The sequence below is a fragment of the Cyprinodon tularosa genome, unplaced genomic scaffold (assembly GCF_016077235.1).
Source record: "Cyprinodon tularosa strain WSP-4 unplaced genomic scaffold, ASM1607723v1 ctg698, whole genome shotgun sequence".
Taxonomy (NCBI): Eukaryota; Metazoa; Chordata; class Actinopteri; order Cyprinodontiformes; family Cyprinodontidae; genus Cyprinodon; species Cyprinodon tularosa.
Window position 1 is genome coordinate 337,138 of NW_024039449.1, and position 18,302 is coordinate 355,439.

General features: G+C 37.8%; 1 protein-coding gene across 1 annotated transcript in view; it reads left to right on the plus strand.

The window, feature by feature from the left end:
• Positions 1-1,320: 1,320 nt before the first annotated feature.
• Positions 1,321-18,302, plus strand: part of lonrf1 (LON peptidase N-terminal domain and ring finger 1) — a 41,505-nt gene continuing 24,523 nt past the window's right edge. The window contains exons 1-4 of the mRNA XM_038268199.1: positions 1,321-2,120; positions 10,844-10,962; positions 17,783-17,905; positions 18,058-18,270. Of these exons, the coding sequence (XP_038124127.1) occupies positions 1,823-2,120; positions 10,844-10,962; positions 17,783-17,905; positions 18,058-18,270 (753 nt within the window). The 5' untranslated portion in view covers positions 1,321-1,822. The remainder of the gene's footprint in view (positions 2,121-10,843; positions 10,963-17,782; positions 17,906-18,057; positions 18,271-18,302) is intronic.

Genomic DNA, 18,302 nt, shown 5'->3' on the forward strand with positions numbered 1-18,302 from the left:
GAAAAATTTGATTGACAGATGACCGTTGATATATGATTGGCCGAATTTAGGTGTTCAGGCTGACGTAGAACTAACTGGCCTGCAGAAGATAACGGAAAAAACACAGATTTTAAGACAGGATTTTTTTTTTAAATAGAAACTATCAACATTTCAACTATCAACATGCGCGATCACGACGCTACGGAAGCCGGCAGACCAAACCAGATGAAAGTGCGCATTCAGCGTCTGCTCTGCCGATAATGCAAGCGTAGAAGAAGAAATGTGCTGTTTACCTGCGCAAAGAAAGAAACAACGAAAGAAAAATGTCTGAGGACTTCAGTGTTGAGGAAGAGCATGAGTTCTTTGCCGAGCTGAATGCGCTGGTTTGGTCTGCTGGCTTCCGTAGCGTCGTGATCGCGCAGGTGCGCGCTTCCAGGAAATCCTATACACTACTGTTTATGCTCTTAAAACATTCTAAATGACTTCGTTTCGAGTAAATTATGGACGCTACCCACTCAGGACACTTGGAATACATTGGACGAGCAGTATGGAGGAATATTGACACGTTTTTTGTGGACTTTTATGGACCTTTCTGCCTCGGGCGCCATAGACCTCCATTATTTGAATGTCAGCAGACAGCAAGAAGCCTCCCAGATCTCCAGATGCATTTGAGATATCAAAAAAGTACTCCAGAGTGTTGTTCAGCATGGGGGTGAGTAGAAAATGAAGGCTAATCATGTTTTGGGTGTACTATTCCTTTAATATATTTGAATCTCTTCCCCTGTTTTTTATTTTGTGCTTTTCTGTTCCCCCATGAAAACACGCTGGCCCCCTCCTGGCCCTCTGGTGCACTTGGTGTAGAACCGCCACTGGAAATAGAGCTAACTTGAACAGTTTATTGTCTCTGTCTGCTCTCCTGGATGGAGGGAACTCAGTCCCATCTCTGCAGATCTAATGGTTAGTGCAGATCTAATGGTTATAGCTCTACAAGCAAAGCACATTCACATAGATGTTATTCTCTTTTTAATAAAGATTTATTCAATCTTCAGGGTTCAAAGCAGTTTGTTTCAGTCAGGATGAGCCACCACGCCCCCTGGATGTCATGATCCTCGGCTGGGATTCCCTTCACTGCCAAGTTTATGGATCAACGCTAAATATTTTCCATTTAAGAAAACCAGATATTGCTCTAAATGCGATACTCTAATTTTATATAATAGATGTTTACAGTATGGCGAATTAAAAAGGACTTTAGTCGCAAGAAAAAGGGGTTATGAAACACGGGATCCTTGGGTTTCACAACAGGGCTGACAGCGGCTCCTCTCCACCAATCACAGAGCCCGCCGCCGCGTCACGTGACTCTTTATTTATGTAACGTAATGGGGTTACATAGTAACTGAGCTTCGTGGCTTCGGAAACGTCGCTCCAGAGGTTATAAACGGACAGAGACACCTGATTAGGGGGGAAACAAACATCAATGTGCGCTTTGATCGGTTCCGCTGGAGCGCAGTTCGGTGCGGAGCGCGCGGCTTGGAGCGCACAGACCGACGGCTGCGCGTCACTCAGTCCGTTTAAAGTGTCCGAGGAAGGAAAGATGCTGCTGGATCCGAACCAAAGACTCTCTAAAGGCTCCAAAAGACAATGTGAATGAAAAGCTTTGGATCTAGGAGTGAAGGTGAGCTTTAGGAGGGAGGCGCAGCAACCGATCAGCCGCCGCTCATCGGTATGTTACTGGAAAGCTTTGTGCAATAATAACCCCCCATCCTCTCCTTCTGGGTTCACTTTGACGTTAGAAGCTGAAAAGCCCCCCCCCCTGCAGCCTGTTTTTTAACGCCTGGTTGTGGTGATGGATCTGATGGAGTGTCCGCACTGCCTCTTCCCGATCTGCGAGCCGGTGACCGTGCCGTGCGGACACACGTTCTGCCGGAGGTGCGCGGCGGGTTCCCTCCCCTCCAAATGCCCGCTGTGCAAAGAGAGGCTGAAGCAGAAGGAGGTGAGGAGCACCAAGAACAACGTCCTGCTCATCGGGATCGCTGAGAAGTGTTGGCCCCAAGAGACCAGGATGAAGGGCCAAATCCAGGAGAAGCTGAGAGCCAGCGAGTTCACGGAAGCTTTACGCATGGCCACCGAGGCGCTGCGCTTAGGTAAGACACCACATCCCGGTCTGCTGCAGGCAGGGCCGGATCTAGACGGGGGCCCATCAGGGGCCATGGCTCCTGTAGAGCAGGGGTAACCAATAAAAAAATCTGCAGAGGTGTCAAGTACTGTACTTATCTATACTTTACTCCATTACTTATTTTCCTCCTACTTCTGACTTCTACATTTTCATACAAGTATCTGTTCTTTCTATTCCTTACATTTTTAAAACAAACGTTACTTGTCCTGAGATGGGTTGTAACTAATAACATTTGCTCAGTTACATTAACTTGAGTAAATTTTGGATAAAAACGTCTTTTTACAAGTCATTTCACTGCACCATACTTTTTACTTTTACTTAAGTAAAAGAAGAGGTGTCAAGTAACGAAGTACAAATACTTTGTTACTGTACTTAAGTACACTTTTTAGGGACTTCTACTCATTACATTTTCACACCAGTATCTGTACTTTCTATTCCTTACATATGTAAAACAAACGTTACTCGTTACTCTTGGCTTCGGTTTAATGTTTCTAAATATTTATTTCCCGTCATGTGCTCCATCCAATGCAGATCATTGGCTCCACCCACATCTAGTGAAAACTAGTGTGATTGGATGAGTCATAGAACGCAAACACTCATTGGTTAGCTAAAGGAAATCATCAGAAGCAAGCAGGTGTTCTTCAAACTGCTAACGTGAATTGTCTATGCCATGCTACAATGGAGGATTCAGAAAAAGATGCTAAAATGTCTGAAAGGTTGGACACAGGCGAGAGCGTATCGGGAGATGGAGACCAACAAGACCTCCCTCATCCTTGGCCCTATCTCAGAGAATTTTTAGAAATAGTCGCAAAATTGAGCTTTCAATTCATTTAGTGGCATCTGGATGTTTTTATTAAAGGTTACTTTATACTTTTATACTTTAAGTAGTTTTTGGAGCACATACTTTTTCCACTTTTACTTGAGTAAAGAGGTCAAGTTGATGATTCAACTTTTACCAGAGTGTTTTTAAACTGCAGGATCTATACTTCTACTTAAGTAACAAAGGTGTGAACTTTTGACACCACTGAAAATCGGCGGGGTCCGAATAAAGAAAATCATCAACCAGTAAAGGTGCAGAGACATTTTACAGCATTTAACACTGAATTAAAACGCAGGTGTTTATGCTTCTGTGTTATACTTAGAATTTTTTATAAAAAAAAACAATAAATATGAAAAATAGAATGTGTTTCCATTTTTAAAATCTAAATTGTTTTTAAAGTAGAGTGAAAAAAAGTCTTTCAGTTTGGTATATAGACAATTTCCTGACGCACCTTCTTTATAAAACACCTGAACTGACCTTTTTTTTTTTTCTTTCTTTTTATGGCTTCATAGGGAAATCATATTTAAATGTCAAATCATTCTGGTTTAAACATGTTTATAAATGTACTCTTTATCAGACCATATTGTCCCAAAAGTTAGAAAATTTCTATTTAAGAACAAAATCCTGTTGATGTTTTTTTTGTTATCTTCTGCAGGCCAGCTAGTTCTATGTTAGCCTGAACACCTAAATTCGGCCAATCATATATCAATCATCAGTCATCTGTCAATCAAAATTTTTCGGCCATAGCATTTTGAAAACATTCTGAATCTATATTGACCTAATAAGACATAGAATTTTAATTAAATAGAAATTTCACTTTATGCAGCTATATTAGTATATTTTGCCCTGATTTGTATTTCATACTTTTCTGTTCCCCCATGAAAACACGCTGGCCCCCTCATGGCCCCCTCCTGACCCCCTGGTGCATCTTGGTTTGAACCACCACTGTTTTAATAGATCCCATAACAAACTCAGACTGTGATTGTTACTCAATCATATGCACCACAGGCAGAGATTACAGTAAAAAAATACGATTTTTACATGTTTTATAAAGTTAAAAGTGTCAGAAAGCTCAGCAGGCCCCAGGTATAAACAAAATAAGCAACTGCAAATGGATCCAAAGCCAGCAGGGGGCCCCCGAGAGCCTCCCATCCAAAACTGTATTACTAAAGAAGCCTGTTTCCGCCACCGTCATGAAGAGTTATATGGCATTATTATGCATTAGCTCTTTTATAATAATGAAAGATAATCTCAGAATTATGAGATACTCTCTTATTATCATGAGAGAGCATCTTATTAGTATAAGAAAAGCATTTAATAGTTATGAGATGTAATTTTTATTTTGTTACGTGGGTGAAAGAAATACGCCCCCATACTCTCGCTGCTAAAGGCATAAAAAAGATGCATGCAAAAAACAAGCTTAATTCAACAAGAACATAAGTTCATGCTTAATATTGGTAAAGGTGATCAATAAAACAAACCTAAAAAGACAGAAAAATCAATATATATACATATAGTGATCAATAACATGAAGGGAACACATCAACATGATAAAGCTTCAGTCAAATCAAACTTCTGTGAAATCAAAGCAACACTGACTGACAATCAGGTCGACGTGCTTTTGGTTAAATGGAAAACAAACACGGGTGGAAAATTTTGCAGGTGGCGACCACAGATCACTTCTCAGTAACTTTCTCTCTTTTTTTATTTTTTTATAACCGCTGTTCTGGTCAATGTTGAATGTCGGTGGTGCTTTCACACTCACTATAGCATGAGAAGGACTCTACAACCCTCACAAGTGGCTCAGGTGCAAAAACCTAGCAAGGAGTAACAGGAGGGGCACTGCCAGAGCCCTGCAAAATGACCAGCAGGTCACAAATATGCATTTCAAATGGTTAGAAACCGACTCCATGATGATGACAGAGGGGACACAGTCTGTTGACACCCTGGAGAGAGAGACATCCCTCAGCATGCCTTGGCAGGGGTCAGTAATGATGTGGGTTTGCATTTCTTCAGAGGGCCCCACAGCCCTCCACCTGCTCCCCAGAGGTATGAGGACTGCCATTAGGTACCAGGATGAGAGGCTCTGGGTTCCTCCTAATGCAGGGCATTGATAAACCTCATGTGTCAGCACTTCCTGCAAGATGAAGGCATAGAAGCTGTGGACCGAGCCGCCCGTTGCCCAGACCTGAATCTGACATCATGTCTCCATCCGTCCACCAACGTCACGTTGCTCCACAGATGGCCCAGTAGGTTCCTGATGCTTTAGTCCAGGTCTGGGAGGAGACCAGCAGGAGCAGCCCAGGCGTTGTAGGCTCAATCCTGAGCCTCATTCTGACGATCGCAGGCGACTTATTTTATAGCGTTTACAACTAATAACTCAGAATGCATGAAAATTACAACGGTAAAATGTTTAACATTATAGACATATTAGACATAGAAAGCTTAGATCCTCCATAATTCAACCACCAAGTTCATTTAATGGACACAGCGAGCACCAAAGCACAATTAGCAGATATAGCAGCATGGAAACATGTAAAAATTACAAAGCAGCCACAACAACATACCTATGAAGGCGTCCAGAAGCTGTTTTATTAATCCAATCTCCAATTTGTTTTACTCCATTTGTCCATAAGGGTCCACAGATTGAAAGTAATCCAGATTATTCATAATAAAAATATTCCATGATGAGAAAATCGCCTCATACGTCCGGTTGTTGACATCAGAAAAGTTAGCTGGTCATAGCTAATGCTTAGCATCTTGCTAATATTTACTTCCTAATACATATCTTTAGTTCCTCAGCCTACAATGCTTGGTGTGTTTCTTTACTTCGTCTTCTTACCTACAAGACTAAAGTTTCCGCATCTTTGTACGACTCAATTTGAGTCAGGGACAGACAATGAAGTCTCACAAGCGCTCCTTGCCTGTTAGCCGATGACGCACCGAGTAGAGCGATATTACGCCACATAGAGTCCTGCTGTTATTGGTTAAAACCACGTGGGCTGTTTGGCTTTTTAGCCAATGAGATAAGGTTTCAAACAAGCCTACACGTGGCTGGGTTATATAAAGCAGCATAAAGCTTACACTATTTTCATTTATATTTTCAGAAACTAGACGGTGTTAGATTTTAAATGATGTATCACACATGTAATTTGTGCTTGCTTATTTCCTTTTCCAGTTGGGTATGCAAAATAGGCGAGGATCACTTTAAATTAGGTGGGTTTGAAGAGGTGAAGGACATTACATCAAAGCTGGATCAGCCTGTAATGTTTTTCCACTGTAATTTTCTCCAAAATCCAGGCCTCCATTGCTTAATAAATTAGATTTTTACTGGTTATTTTATTTTTTTTGTGTGATTTTGTTTGTTGTGTAGGACAAAGTATATATACAAGTATATATACTTTGTATATATACAGTATATATACATTATATATATATATATATATATATATATATATATATATATATATATATATATATATATATATATATATATATATATATACTTATATATATATATATAAGTATACAGGTGCTGGTCATAAAATTAGAATATCATGAAAAAGTAGATTGATTTCAGTAATTCCATTTAAAAAGTGAAACTTGTATATTATATTCATACATTACATACAAACTCATATATTTCAGATGTTTATTTTGTTTAATTTTGATGATTACAAATGACAACAAATGAAAATCTCAAATTCATCATATCAGAAAATTAGAATATTACTGAAGACCAATAAAAACAAAGGATTTATAGAAATGTTGGCCAACTGAAAAGTATGAACATGAAAAGTATGAGCATGTACAGCACTCAGTATTTAGTTAGGCCTCCTTTGGCCTGTATTACTGCAGCAATGCGGCGTGGCATGGAGTCGATCAGTCTGTGGCACTGCTCAGGTGTTATGATAGCCCAGGTTGCTCTAATAGTGGCTTTTAGCTCTTCTGAATTGTTGGGTCTGGTGTATTGCATCTTCTTCTTCACAATACCCCATAGATTTTCTATGGGGTTAAGGTCAGGAGAGTTTGCTGGCCAATTAAGAACAGGGATACCATGGTCCTTCAACCAGGTACTGGTAGCTTTGGCACTGTGTGCAGGTGCCAAGTCCTGTTGGAAAATGAAATCTGCATCTCCAAAAAGTTGGTCAGCTGCAGGAAGCATGAAGTGCTCTAAAACTTCCTGGTATGTGGCTGCGTTGACCCTGGACCTCAGAAAACACAATGGACCAACACCAGCAGATGACATGGCACCCCAAACCATCACTGACTGTGGAAACTTTACACTGGACTTCAAGCAACGTGGATGAAGTGCCTCTCTTCTTTTCCTCCAGACTCTGGGACCTTGATTTCCAAAGGAAATGCAAAATTTACTTTCATCAGAGAACATGACTTTGGACCACTCACCAGCAGTCCAGTCCTGTTTCTCTTTAGCCCAGGCAAGACGCTTCTGACGCTGTCTGTGGTTCAAGAGTGGCTTGACACAAGGAATGCGACAGCAGAAACCCATGTCTTTCATACGTCTGTGTGTGGTGGTTCTTGAAGCACTCACTCCAGCTGCAGTCCACTCTTTGTGAATCTCCCCCACATTTTTGAATGGGTTTTGTTTCACAATCCTCTCCAGGGTGCGGTTATCTCTCTTGCTTGTACACTTTTTTTCGACCACATCTTTTCCTTCCCTTCGCCTCTCTATTAATGTGCTTGGACACTGAGCTCTGTGAACAGCCAGCCTCTTTAGCGATGACCTTTTGTGTCTTGCCCTCCTTGTGCAAGGTGTCGATGGTCATCTTTTGGACAACTGTCAAGTCAGCAGTCTTCCCCATGATTGTGTAGCCTATAGAACTAGACTGAAAGACCATTTAAAGGCTTTTGCAGGTGGTTTGAGTTAATTAGCTGATTAGAGTGTGGCACCAGGGGCCATCAATTTTGAACCTTTTACAATATTCTAATTTTCTGATATGATGAATTTGAGATTTTCATTTGTTGTCATTTGTAATCATCAAAATTAAACCAAATAAACATCTGAAATATATGAGTTTGTATGTAATGTATGAATATAATATACAAGTTTCACTTTTTAAATGGAATTACTGAAATCAATCTACTTTTTCATGATATTCTAATTTTATGACCAGCACCTGTATATATATATATATATATATATATATATATATATATATATATATATATATATATAGATATATAGCCTATATAGCTGAAGTGTTGGTGATGCAGCATTCTTATTGAACATTTTCCCTGTCCATCTGTCCCTGTCAGTCACACTGACTAATGCTGACAGTAGCAAAGAGAGCAGATGTCTTGCAATCGTATCATTTGGCACAAGGTGAGCCTCATCTGATGCTTTTGGATCCCTACTTTCCTTTTACATAAAAACAAAAAACAGCAATAACATCCAATTAATCTATTTGCTACCAGATGTGGAAATCCTCCACCATCCTGAACACTTTGCTCATCCTCCTCTATTGACCTGATTTCTTGCATGCAGCTGTGTGAAATCTAAAAGGACTCTGAATAAGGGAGTTCTGCCCCAGATATACGCCGTTCAAGTTAGTAGGCATCCTAGAGATAGGAGGCATAGATAGATGCCTTGTCAGTCATTAAATACAGCTACCACCCATGTTTCTCTGTCATGTAATGTCATTGGGGCTATTATGTGTTTTGATTTTTTACTTCCTTCTTCTGGTTGAACTTGTTCTTTCTCTATCTTTGGCGTTTCTATGAGCTGAGTCAGTGTCTATGAAGGCCTGCTCTATAAACAGGGCTTGTGTAACAGCTTTAGGAAACAGAAACTCTATTTGTGTAATGAGTTTATTAAAATCTGTCGTATACCGTAAGAAAAAAAGCAGCTACTTGCCAAGTAGTTAAATTTTAGCTTAGATATACTCGTAACCTCTTTGACAGGAAGTCAATATTTCTGTTTGTTTTTCTGCTTTATTAATTATGTCATCAACATAAAGTCTGCCTCCCATAAAACAAGTATGAACAAGTCCTGGAAAACATCACATAGAGCGCGTGATCAGAGAGCGTTTGGAAGCGTTAGGTTTTAGTTATATGCTAATTCTTAACAAGGCTGTTTTCTCAGATTTTATTTTTGCAGTTTTTAGTTTACTTTTTTTTTTAGATTTTATATTTTCAAAATTTGCAAGTTTTCCCTATTTCTTTAGCTTTTATTTTACATTTTTGTTTTTTTTTTATTTTTAATGATTTATATATTTTTTTCGTTTTTTTAACATATTATTTTCAGATTCAATTTTTCATTTTATTTTTTTATGTTTTTCATTTGTTTTCAATTTTGTACAGAGTTTCTGTTTTCAATTTTTATTCCAACATTTTTTTTAATTCTACATTCAAAAATATATATATATATTTTAAGTTTTATGAATTGTGTTATTGTCAGAATCAGTCTTATGGATTCCCTTCACTTTTCTTGAAAATAAAAACTCTGTTAAAAATGTGTTAAATATATTTAGTTGTAATCAGAATTTAGAAAATTAAATCTAAGAAAAGAGCAAATTTGGTCTCGAAACCATTTAAAAAAACAACTACTTTTTCAGAGATTTGTTTCTGAATTGCATTTCTTTTTTTTCAAATTTCTACTTACAGAAAATGTTCTTTGCTTGCAACAATAATGGACAAACTTTTACTCCGTACATGAAGAATACAGGAGAAGCTGGAAACGGCCGTTATTATTTAATGATCAAAGATGTTGTGAGAGCATTTTAGGCTGATTTATAATTTGATTGGTGTGATGTGTCCTGATAAGATGGTTCTATGTCCTAATGATGTTTCTTTAAAGGATACAAAAGAAAAGACAAAAAACAAAACAATAAATCCTTTAATTTAATATGTCAAACACAAAAAGTGTTGTGTAATAGAAACAAATATGAAAATTTAGATTTAAAAGCTAAATAATAGCAAGAATTTAAAGTAGAATTTAAATCCAAACCCACCTTCATTCTTTTACTTTTCTCATCCAGTAAGAAGCTAATTTCTCAGATTCCTTTATGCCAAAAAAACAAAAAAAGCTTTTATATTTTACAAGAAACGTTCAATCTACCTTTTTACACATCAAAGCCAGTTTAGTGATTTTTATTTCCCATTATATTTAAATATATTTAGTAGAAAAATAAATTACATGATGCTGCCTTATTTGTCCATTTATCAAATAAATTAATAAATAGATGCTATATCACCTTATTTAATGGTAAGTTAATTTATTTTTATGGGACTTAAAATTTCAGCCCTCTTTACAGGAATGATGTAACAATAACTGCTAAAACAATCAGCAAAGCCTTTTGGCAGCTTTCTGTAACTATTGAGCCAATTTGACAGCAAATTTCTTCACTGTGAGATCAATAAAGTCTATCTTATCTTATCTTATCTTATCTTGTCTTGTCTTATCTATTACATTAGTTGAATAATGATAAAATATCCTTCAGCTTTAAGCTAACAACAGCAGGTCCTATTGGTCGGATTTTAAATTTTCCTGCTTATTAACCTCATCCAGTAGTGCAAGTTAAGATCCGTACAGAAACTGATCAAAGAGTCACTTCAGTGTCTTTATTTTGTCCAAAAGAGTTAAAAAACAATCCACTGGATTTTGATTCCAAGTTTGAAGACGTTTCTCTTCCCATCCAGGAAGCTTTTTCAATTAAAAATGTCAGAAATAGCGTTGAGTTTGAGGCTATTTCTGACATTTGAATGAAGCGAAACGTCTTCAAACTTGAAAACAAAGTCCAGTGGTTCGTTTTTTTAACTTTTTTAAAAACTTTTTTTGGAATGACTATGACCCGGGTGACTGAGAATCTTCACCAGCATTTAAGTCGTCTGCTGTCTTCATTCCTTCCCAGTGCCGGACAATCCGAGTTTGAAGCTGTTCAGAGCTGAAGCTAACCTGGGCCTGCTGCGGTTCTCCGATGCTCTGATGGACCTCGACTACCTCTGCTGCCTTCAACCCAACTGGACAGAAGTGAGAGACCAGCGTCTGTTGATTTATATTCCTGATTGCGTTTCATAAAACATATAGACTTAGACTTTATTGTTATCTTTTACACACAGTGTATGCAAAAAGCAATTTCGTTGAGTACAGCTCTCAAGGCATTTCCATTTTTAAAGTGCAGCAGTGATAAAATGTAAGACTGGTATGTACGGTGGCTGAGAAGTGCAAAACACATTTACAATTCAAAAACACATCAACAAATAAAAAACAAAATAACATTTGAAGAAACAAAATTATATTTTATGAAACAAATGTATTTTTGAAAAAAAAGTTAAAATTTTAGCAAACAAATTTACATTTTAAATAAGTTAGATTTTAGGTGAGAGAAAGTTTCATTTTAGAGAAAAAAAAATACATTATAGGGAAACTAATTTACATCTAAAAAAAATTGACCATTCGGAAACACTTGTACAAGTGCAAAGACAAAACTGCAAGCGGCAAAACACAGTTACATAGCCAAAAACAAATTAACAAAAGACGGCTACACGGAAAGGGAATGTCCCAGTGGCTGGATGTGACGTCACTATTACCCTGACTTTACCCTGACGCCGCTGACTTTTCGCGTGAAGCAGGAGGACTACAGATTGAGCTGTTTGTACTACAAGTCAGGGTAATGGTGACGTCACATCCGGCCACTGGGACATTCGCTTTCCGTGTAGCCGTCTTTTGTTAATTTGTTTTTGGCTATGTAACTGTGTTTTGCCGCTTGCAGTTTTGTCTTTGCACTTGTACAAGTGTTTCCGAACGGTCAATTTTTTTTTGAGATGTAAATTTGTTTGCTAAAATGTAAATTTGTTTTTAAAAATGTAAACTTTTTTTTTTCAAAAATACATTTGTTTCATAAAATATGATTTTGTTTCTTCAAATGTTATTTTGTTTTTTATTTGTTAATGTGTTTTTGAATTGTAAATGTGTTTTGCACCTCTCAGCCACCGTAGGTATGTGATAAACAGTTTTCAAGATTCAGTGCTTTTTAAAAAAATTTTTTATAACACACCATTTTATTCAACATTCAGCAGTCTAATGGCAGCGGAAAAGAAGCTGTTCTGGATTCTGCTGGACCTGCATCAGATGCTTCGAAGCTGTTATATATATATAAAGTTGTTACGATAACCTTTCCTCTATTAACAGCCTCAGCAGGCATTTCACTGATAGAAATGCACATTTTTCATCCAAAACAAGGATATTTAAACAACTTTACACTTTTATAATTGCGCTTAAAGTCTTATGGAAGTTATATTTAAATGTCAAATCATTCTGCATTTTAAGAATATTCTGCGTATTTTTAAATCAGCTTTTGCATTGGTTCTATGACATTTGGCTGTCATGTAAATAATGCATTTCTAGGAAAGCATTTCCTGGAGCCAACTCAAAACATTTGCTTTTGTAACATAAATGAAATGACGCATAACCAGGAATGTGTGGACTCCCTGCTCTCTTTGTATTCTGCTCTAAGCCATTCTGTTCGGAGCCATTTTTTTCTGCCTTTTTTTAAGGTTATGTCACCCTCAGCGTTATGCAAACAGCCACTTATGTCATAACTTAGCTTAATAATTTAGTGCTGCTGTGGAAAGTCCAACGCATGCAGTCATTGTGTTGCTTGGTTCTGTTTGCAAAAATGAGTTTCTTTACATTTGAGCCGTTGAGCTGATGGTGACAGAGAAGGCAGATCAGGCCTGAATCCAACGATCAAAGGGCTTTTTATCGACTTTGAAGCACATGAAGCTAGTATAGGATGCTGGTAATCCTGTTTAGGATGCGTTCAAACATTAAAATCAGGATCTGGTTTCGTTTCGAATCTCTAGAATTGATTTGATTCTGATTCTAATGATCCCGATTCATTTTGGATCCGAATCTCAAATCAAATTGCTGACATTAGATGCTTTTTTATTACCTGAATTACATGACCGTATAGTTGCATCCTATAAGTACTCGCATTACAGTAAACCCTCGTTTATCGCGGGAGTTACGTACCAAAAAGAACCCGCGATAGGCAAATCCGTGAAGTAGAAACCTTTATTTTTTTTACAGTTATTATACAATGAAATACTCCATAAAACATTGAAATCAAGGAACTTTTTACAGGCCCAAGCATTTGTTTAACAAATAAAAGTACTCTATAAACGTTTTTTTTTTTTTTTTTTTTTTAGCAAATAACTGCTGTACTGTTCTGTTAAAAATATAGTTATAAATAAATAAGTAATAATTTTAATCATCAATACGAACTGAAGGGTTAATATTGCGCTGATCAGCACCGCCCGCTGTGACCAGAGATGGCAAAAGTACTCACTTTCCGTACTTGAGTAAAAGTACAGATACTTGTGTTAAAAAATACTCTGGTAAAAGTGGAAGTACTGATTAAACTTCTTTACTCAAGTAAAAGTAACAAAGTACAGGCTTGTAAATTTACTTAAAGTATAAAAGTAAAAGTAGAAACCACTTTTTTCATGCCGTTGCCTACATTTTAAATGGATGTCTGCCAATAGGACTAGATCTCCGTTGTGTTCATTTTCAATCATCTCGTCGTCCATGCTACTATGCTAACGCCACCGCCACCAAGCTGCAATGATTCGCCGCCAATGAATACCGCCGAATCTGTCGATTCATCTTGTAGTGGTGCGTCAAATGCAACGTAGATTCCCATCCAGTTAGATTGAATTTGGTATTGATGACGTGAAAAATAATAACGGTAACTCCATTGAAATGATTCAAAACTAAAGTAATGAGCCAATTTTTTAAAATGTAAGGAGCAGAAAGTACAGATATTTGTGTAAAAATGTAAGGAGTAGAAGTAAAAAGTCGCCATAAAAATAAGTAGTAAAGTAAAGTAAAAATATCAGAAAAATCTACTTGAGTACAGTAACGAAGTATTTGTACTTCGTTACTTCCTATCTCTGGCCGTGACGGATTGGAACGGGAGAAAGTGAAAAATTATTATGGAAAAAATACAAAGTACAGAAGGACAATTAGTGACTGACGTGTACAGTTCAGTATTTCACTGCTGTTCTGATGGAGCCGCTGCATCCTGACTCTGCTCTGTACGGTGGCCCTGAAGTGCAAACTGCAACTACAAATCTAAAAGCGCAACTACATTAAGGAAAACACAATTACATTAACCTACCGGAAAAGGTACAGGTGCTGGTCATAAAATTAGAATATCATGAAAAAGTAGATTGATTTCAGTAATTCCATTTAAAAAGTGAAACTTGTATATTATATTCATACATTACATACAAACTCATATATTTCAGATGTTTATTTTGTTTAATTTTGATGATTACAAATGACAACAAATGAAAATCTCAAATTCATCATATCAAAAAATTAGAATATTACTGAAGACCAATAAAAACAAAGGATTTATAGAAATGTTGGCCAACTGAAAAGTATGAACATGAAAAGTATGAGCATGTACAGCACTCAGTATTTAGTTGGGCCTCCTTTGGCCTGTATTACTGCAGCAATGCGGCGTGGCATGGAGTCGATCAGTCTGTGGCACTGCTCAGGTGTTATGATAGCCCAGGTTGCTCTAATAGTGGCTTTTAGCTCTTCTGAATTGTTGGGTCTGGTGTATTGCATCTTCTTCTTCACAATACCCCATAGATTTTCTATGGGGTTAAGGTCAGGAGAGTTTGCTGGCCAATTAAGAACAGGGATACCATGGTCCTTCAACCAGGTACTGGTAGCTTTGGCACTGTGTGCAGGTGCCAAGTCCTGTTGGAAAATGAAATCTGCATCTCCAAAAAGTTGGTCAGCTGCAGGAAGCATGAAGTGCTCTAAAACTTCCTGGTATGTGGCTGCGTTGACCCTGGACCTCAGAAAACACAATGGACCAACACCAGCAGATGACATGGCACCCCAAACCATCACTGACTGTGGAAACTTTACACTGGACTTCAAGCAACGTGGATGAAGTGCCTCTCTTCTTTTCCTCCAGACTCTGGGACCTTGATTTCCAAAGGAAATGCAAAATTTACTTTCATCAGAGAACATGACTTTGGACCACTCACCAGCAGTCCAGTCCTGTTTCTCTTTAGCCCAGGCAAGACGCTTCTGACGCTGTCTGTGGTTCAAGAGTGGCTTGACACAAGGAATGCGACAGCAGAAACCCATGTCTTTCATACGTCTGTGTGTGGTGGTTCTTGAAGCACTCACTCCAGCTGCAGTCCACTCTTTGTGAATCTCCCCCACATTTTTTAATGGGTTTTGTTTCACAATCCTCTCCAGGGTGCGGTTATCTCTCTTGCTTGTACACTTTTTTTCGACCACATCTTTTCCTTCCCTTCGCCTCTCTATTAATGTGCTTGGACACTGAGCTCTGTGAACAGCCAGCCTCTTTAGCGATGACCTTTTGTGTCTTGCCCTCCTTGTGCAAGGTGTCAATGGTCGTCTTTTGGACAACTGTCAAGTCAGCAGTCTTCCCCATGATTGTGTAGCCTATAGAACTAGACTGAAAGACCATTTAAAGGCTTTTGCAGGTGGTTTGAGTTAATTAGCTGATTAGAGTGTGGCACCAGGGGCCATCAATTTTGAACCTTTTCACAATATTCTAATTTTCTGATATGATGAATTTGAGATTTTCATTTGTTGTCATTTGTAATCATCAAAATTAAACAAAATAAACATCTGAAATATATGAGTTTGTATGTAATGTATGAATATAATATACAAGTTTCACTTTTTAAATGGAATTACTGAAATCAATCTACTTTTTCATGATATTCTAATTTTATGACCAGCACCTGTAGATACCAGTGGGAAACATGAGACATCGCTGATTGGACGACGGCGCCGTTTGACCCTTGAACCGGAAGTCATTCTGCCTGCTGCGGCTTTTGAAAACATGGATATTGTCGGCGCCCCAAACATAGCTGCCGTTATCCAGGAATATTTTGAATCAGGACAAACGTACGAGGCGATACTGGATATGCTCAAGACTAATCACCAAATTTCAGTTAGTTTGCGTAGACTGAAGACACACTTAAAAGAAGCTGGACTGTTCAGACGACGCAACTTCCGGTTCAAGGGTCAAACGGCGCCGTCGTCCAATCAGCGATGTCTCATGTTTCCCACTGGTACCTACCTTTTCCGATAGGTTAATGTAGTTGTGTTTTCCTTAATGTAGTTGTGCTTTGCTTTATGTAGTTGCGATTTCCTTAATGTAGTTGAGCTTTGCTTTATGTAGTTGCGATTTTCTTAATGTAGTTGTGCTTTGCTTTATGTAGTTTTGTTTTTGCTTAATGTAGTTGTGCTTTGCTTTATGTAGTTGCGATTTTCTTAATGTAGTTGTGCTTTGCTTTATGTAGTTTTGTTTTTGCTTAATGTAGTTGTGCTTTGCTTTATGTAGTTGCGATTTCCTTAATGTAGTTGAGCTTTGCTTTATGTAGTTGCGATTTCCTTAATATAGTTGCGCTTTGCTTTAAGTAGTTTTGTTTTCCTTAATGTAGTTGCGCTTTTAGATTTGTAGTTGCAGTTTGCACTTCAGGGCCACCGTAGCTCTGTGGCGTTTTTTTCTTCTAAATCCTGCGGTGCAGGTTTGTTTTTTGGAGAGAAGAACATAGTTATCTGTAGTTGTTGTCGCTCTTTTTTCTTCTGGGCAAAAAGATCCTTATAAACCGACATGCCACCATCGATTATGTTTGACAATAAAGTTTAACAATGCATGATGCAAATCCGTGAAGCAGCGAGACCGTGAAAAGTGAACCGCGTTATAGCGAGGGTTCACTGTATACTAACTATTTAATAAAGTTTAACTTCCATGAAAATGAATGAGGGTATCTGGGAACTTCAGATTTTTAATCCCCAACGTTTGTTTCTTACTTCTGATAACCGGGATAATTCCTTTATCTCTCTGGGTTGGATTATTATAGATTACATCAGAGAGCTGCATCTTAGGGTCAACGTTTCTGCAACCTGATTTTAATTTAGTCCCAAAAGCCTTTTCTGTCCTAACATCAGCACTTTACCGGGACTATAATGCGTTTAGATTAACTTTTTTAATCTCATAGCAGCCTCAGTCACCAAAAAAAAAGTCAGATACAGAAAGTTGGTAAAAGAAAAAGAATAATCTTATTATAACTTATGTTCTAAATATATTAACTTACAATATACGGTTAAGGCTCATTTCTAAATGTTATTGAACTTTTTATAGTTTTTTTTCCTATTTTACAGCAGTTATTTACAGTATTATGGGTGATAGATGGATCTTGAACAAACATTTAAAGGAAATGTTTAGTGTTCACCATAATGGTTGTTATTGTCTGGATCTGAGACTGAATCTAAAAAAAATGTTTGGATTAGGGCTGAAATAATCTATCAGATTAATTGATTATTGAAACAATCGTCAACTAATTTAGTAATCGATTAATCATTATACCGGGGTATAGAGACTGTAAAACAGGCCTGTAGCTGACAGAGCGACTCATATATAAATGTTTTGCATTTAAGATAAGAAAAAAACTTCTCAATCAATCTGCTCTGTAATCCAGATCTCATTTGGTTTGAGTTTGTTAAAAATATTCGTTATCTTTGGCTATCAGATTATTAATCAATTGCTCTAAAAAATTATTAACAGATTAATCTATTTGCAGCCCTAGTTTGGACATTTTAAATAGAGACAATATTTAGATTCTTCCAATAAACTGAAATGAGCTTTTAGGTGGATTTTGTAAAGACAATTAATCCAATAAAAGCCTGTATTTATACCTTTTTCTAAAGGTTGCAGTAGGATCAGAGTTGCAGTCTTTGCATGCACAGGCAGATGGATACTAACTCCCCGTTATCTCTGCAGGGTTTTTTTCGTAAAGGGAATGTTCTGCTGGAAATGGGTCAGCAGAAGGAAGCCCTGATCCAGTTCCACCATTGCCTAAAACTTCAAGCTGACTTTGTTGCTGCAAAGAGCCAGATCAAGAAGGTTGGTTCATCTCACATTAAAGGTTCAAAAGCATCGTTTATTACCTGCTGTGGATTTTTGATATTTTAATCTAGATTTTCCAAACAGGCTTCAAAATGTGAAACCTGAGATTTAATGCAGGCAGATCTTCACCATTTTATTCTGAATGGCAGGTCCTGCAGGTAGAGGGAATAGCGGTGCCAGAGGAGGTGCCATGCATTCTGCAGCTGGTTTCTGATTATCTGAAAGAACCCCCCATCACCACCCTCAGCGGCTCCCAGGCACCGACGCAAGGAGAAGGCAAGAACCCAAACATGGAGAGGAGAGAAGCACACAAGGTGAAGATTCAGGATGCTCCTTGTTCTGAAGTCAGTCCTGCAAAAAGGGTACGCTGCGATAAATACTCATAGGAGCAGTT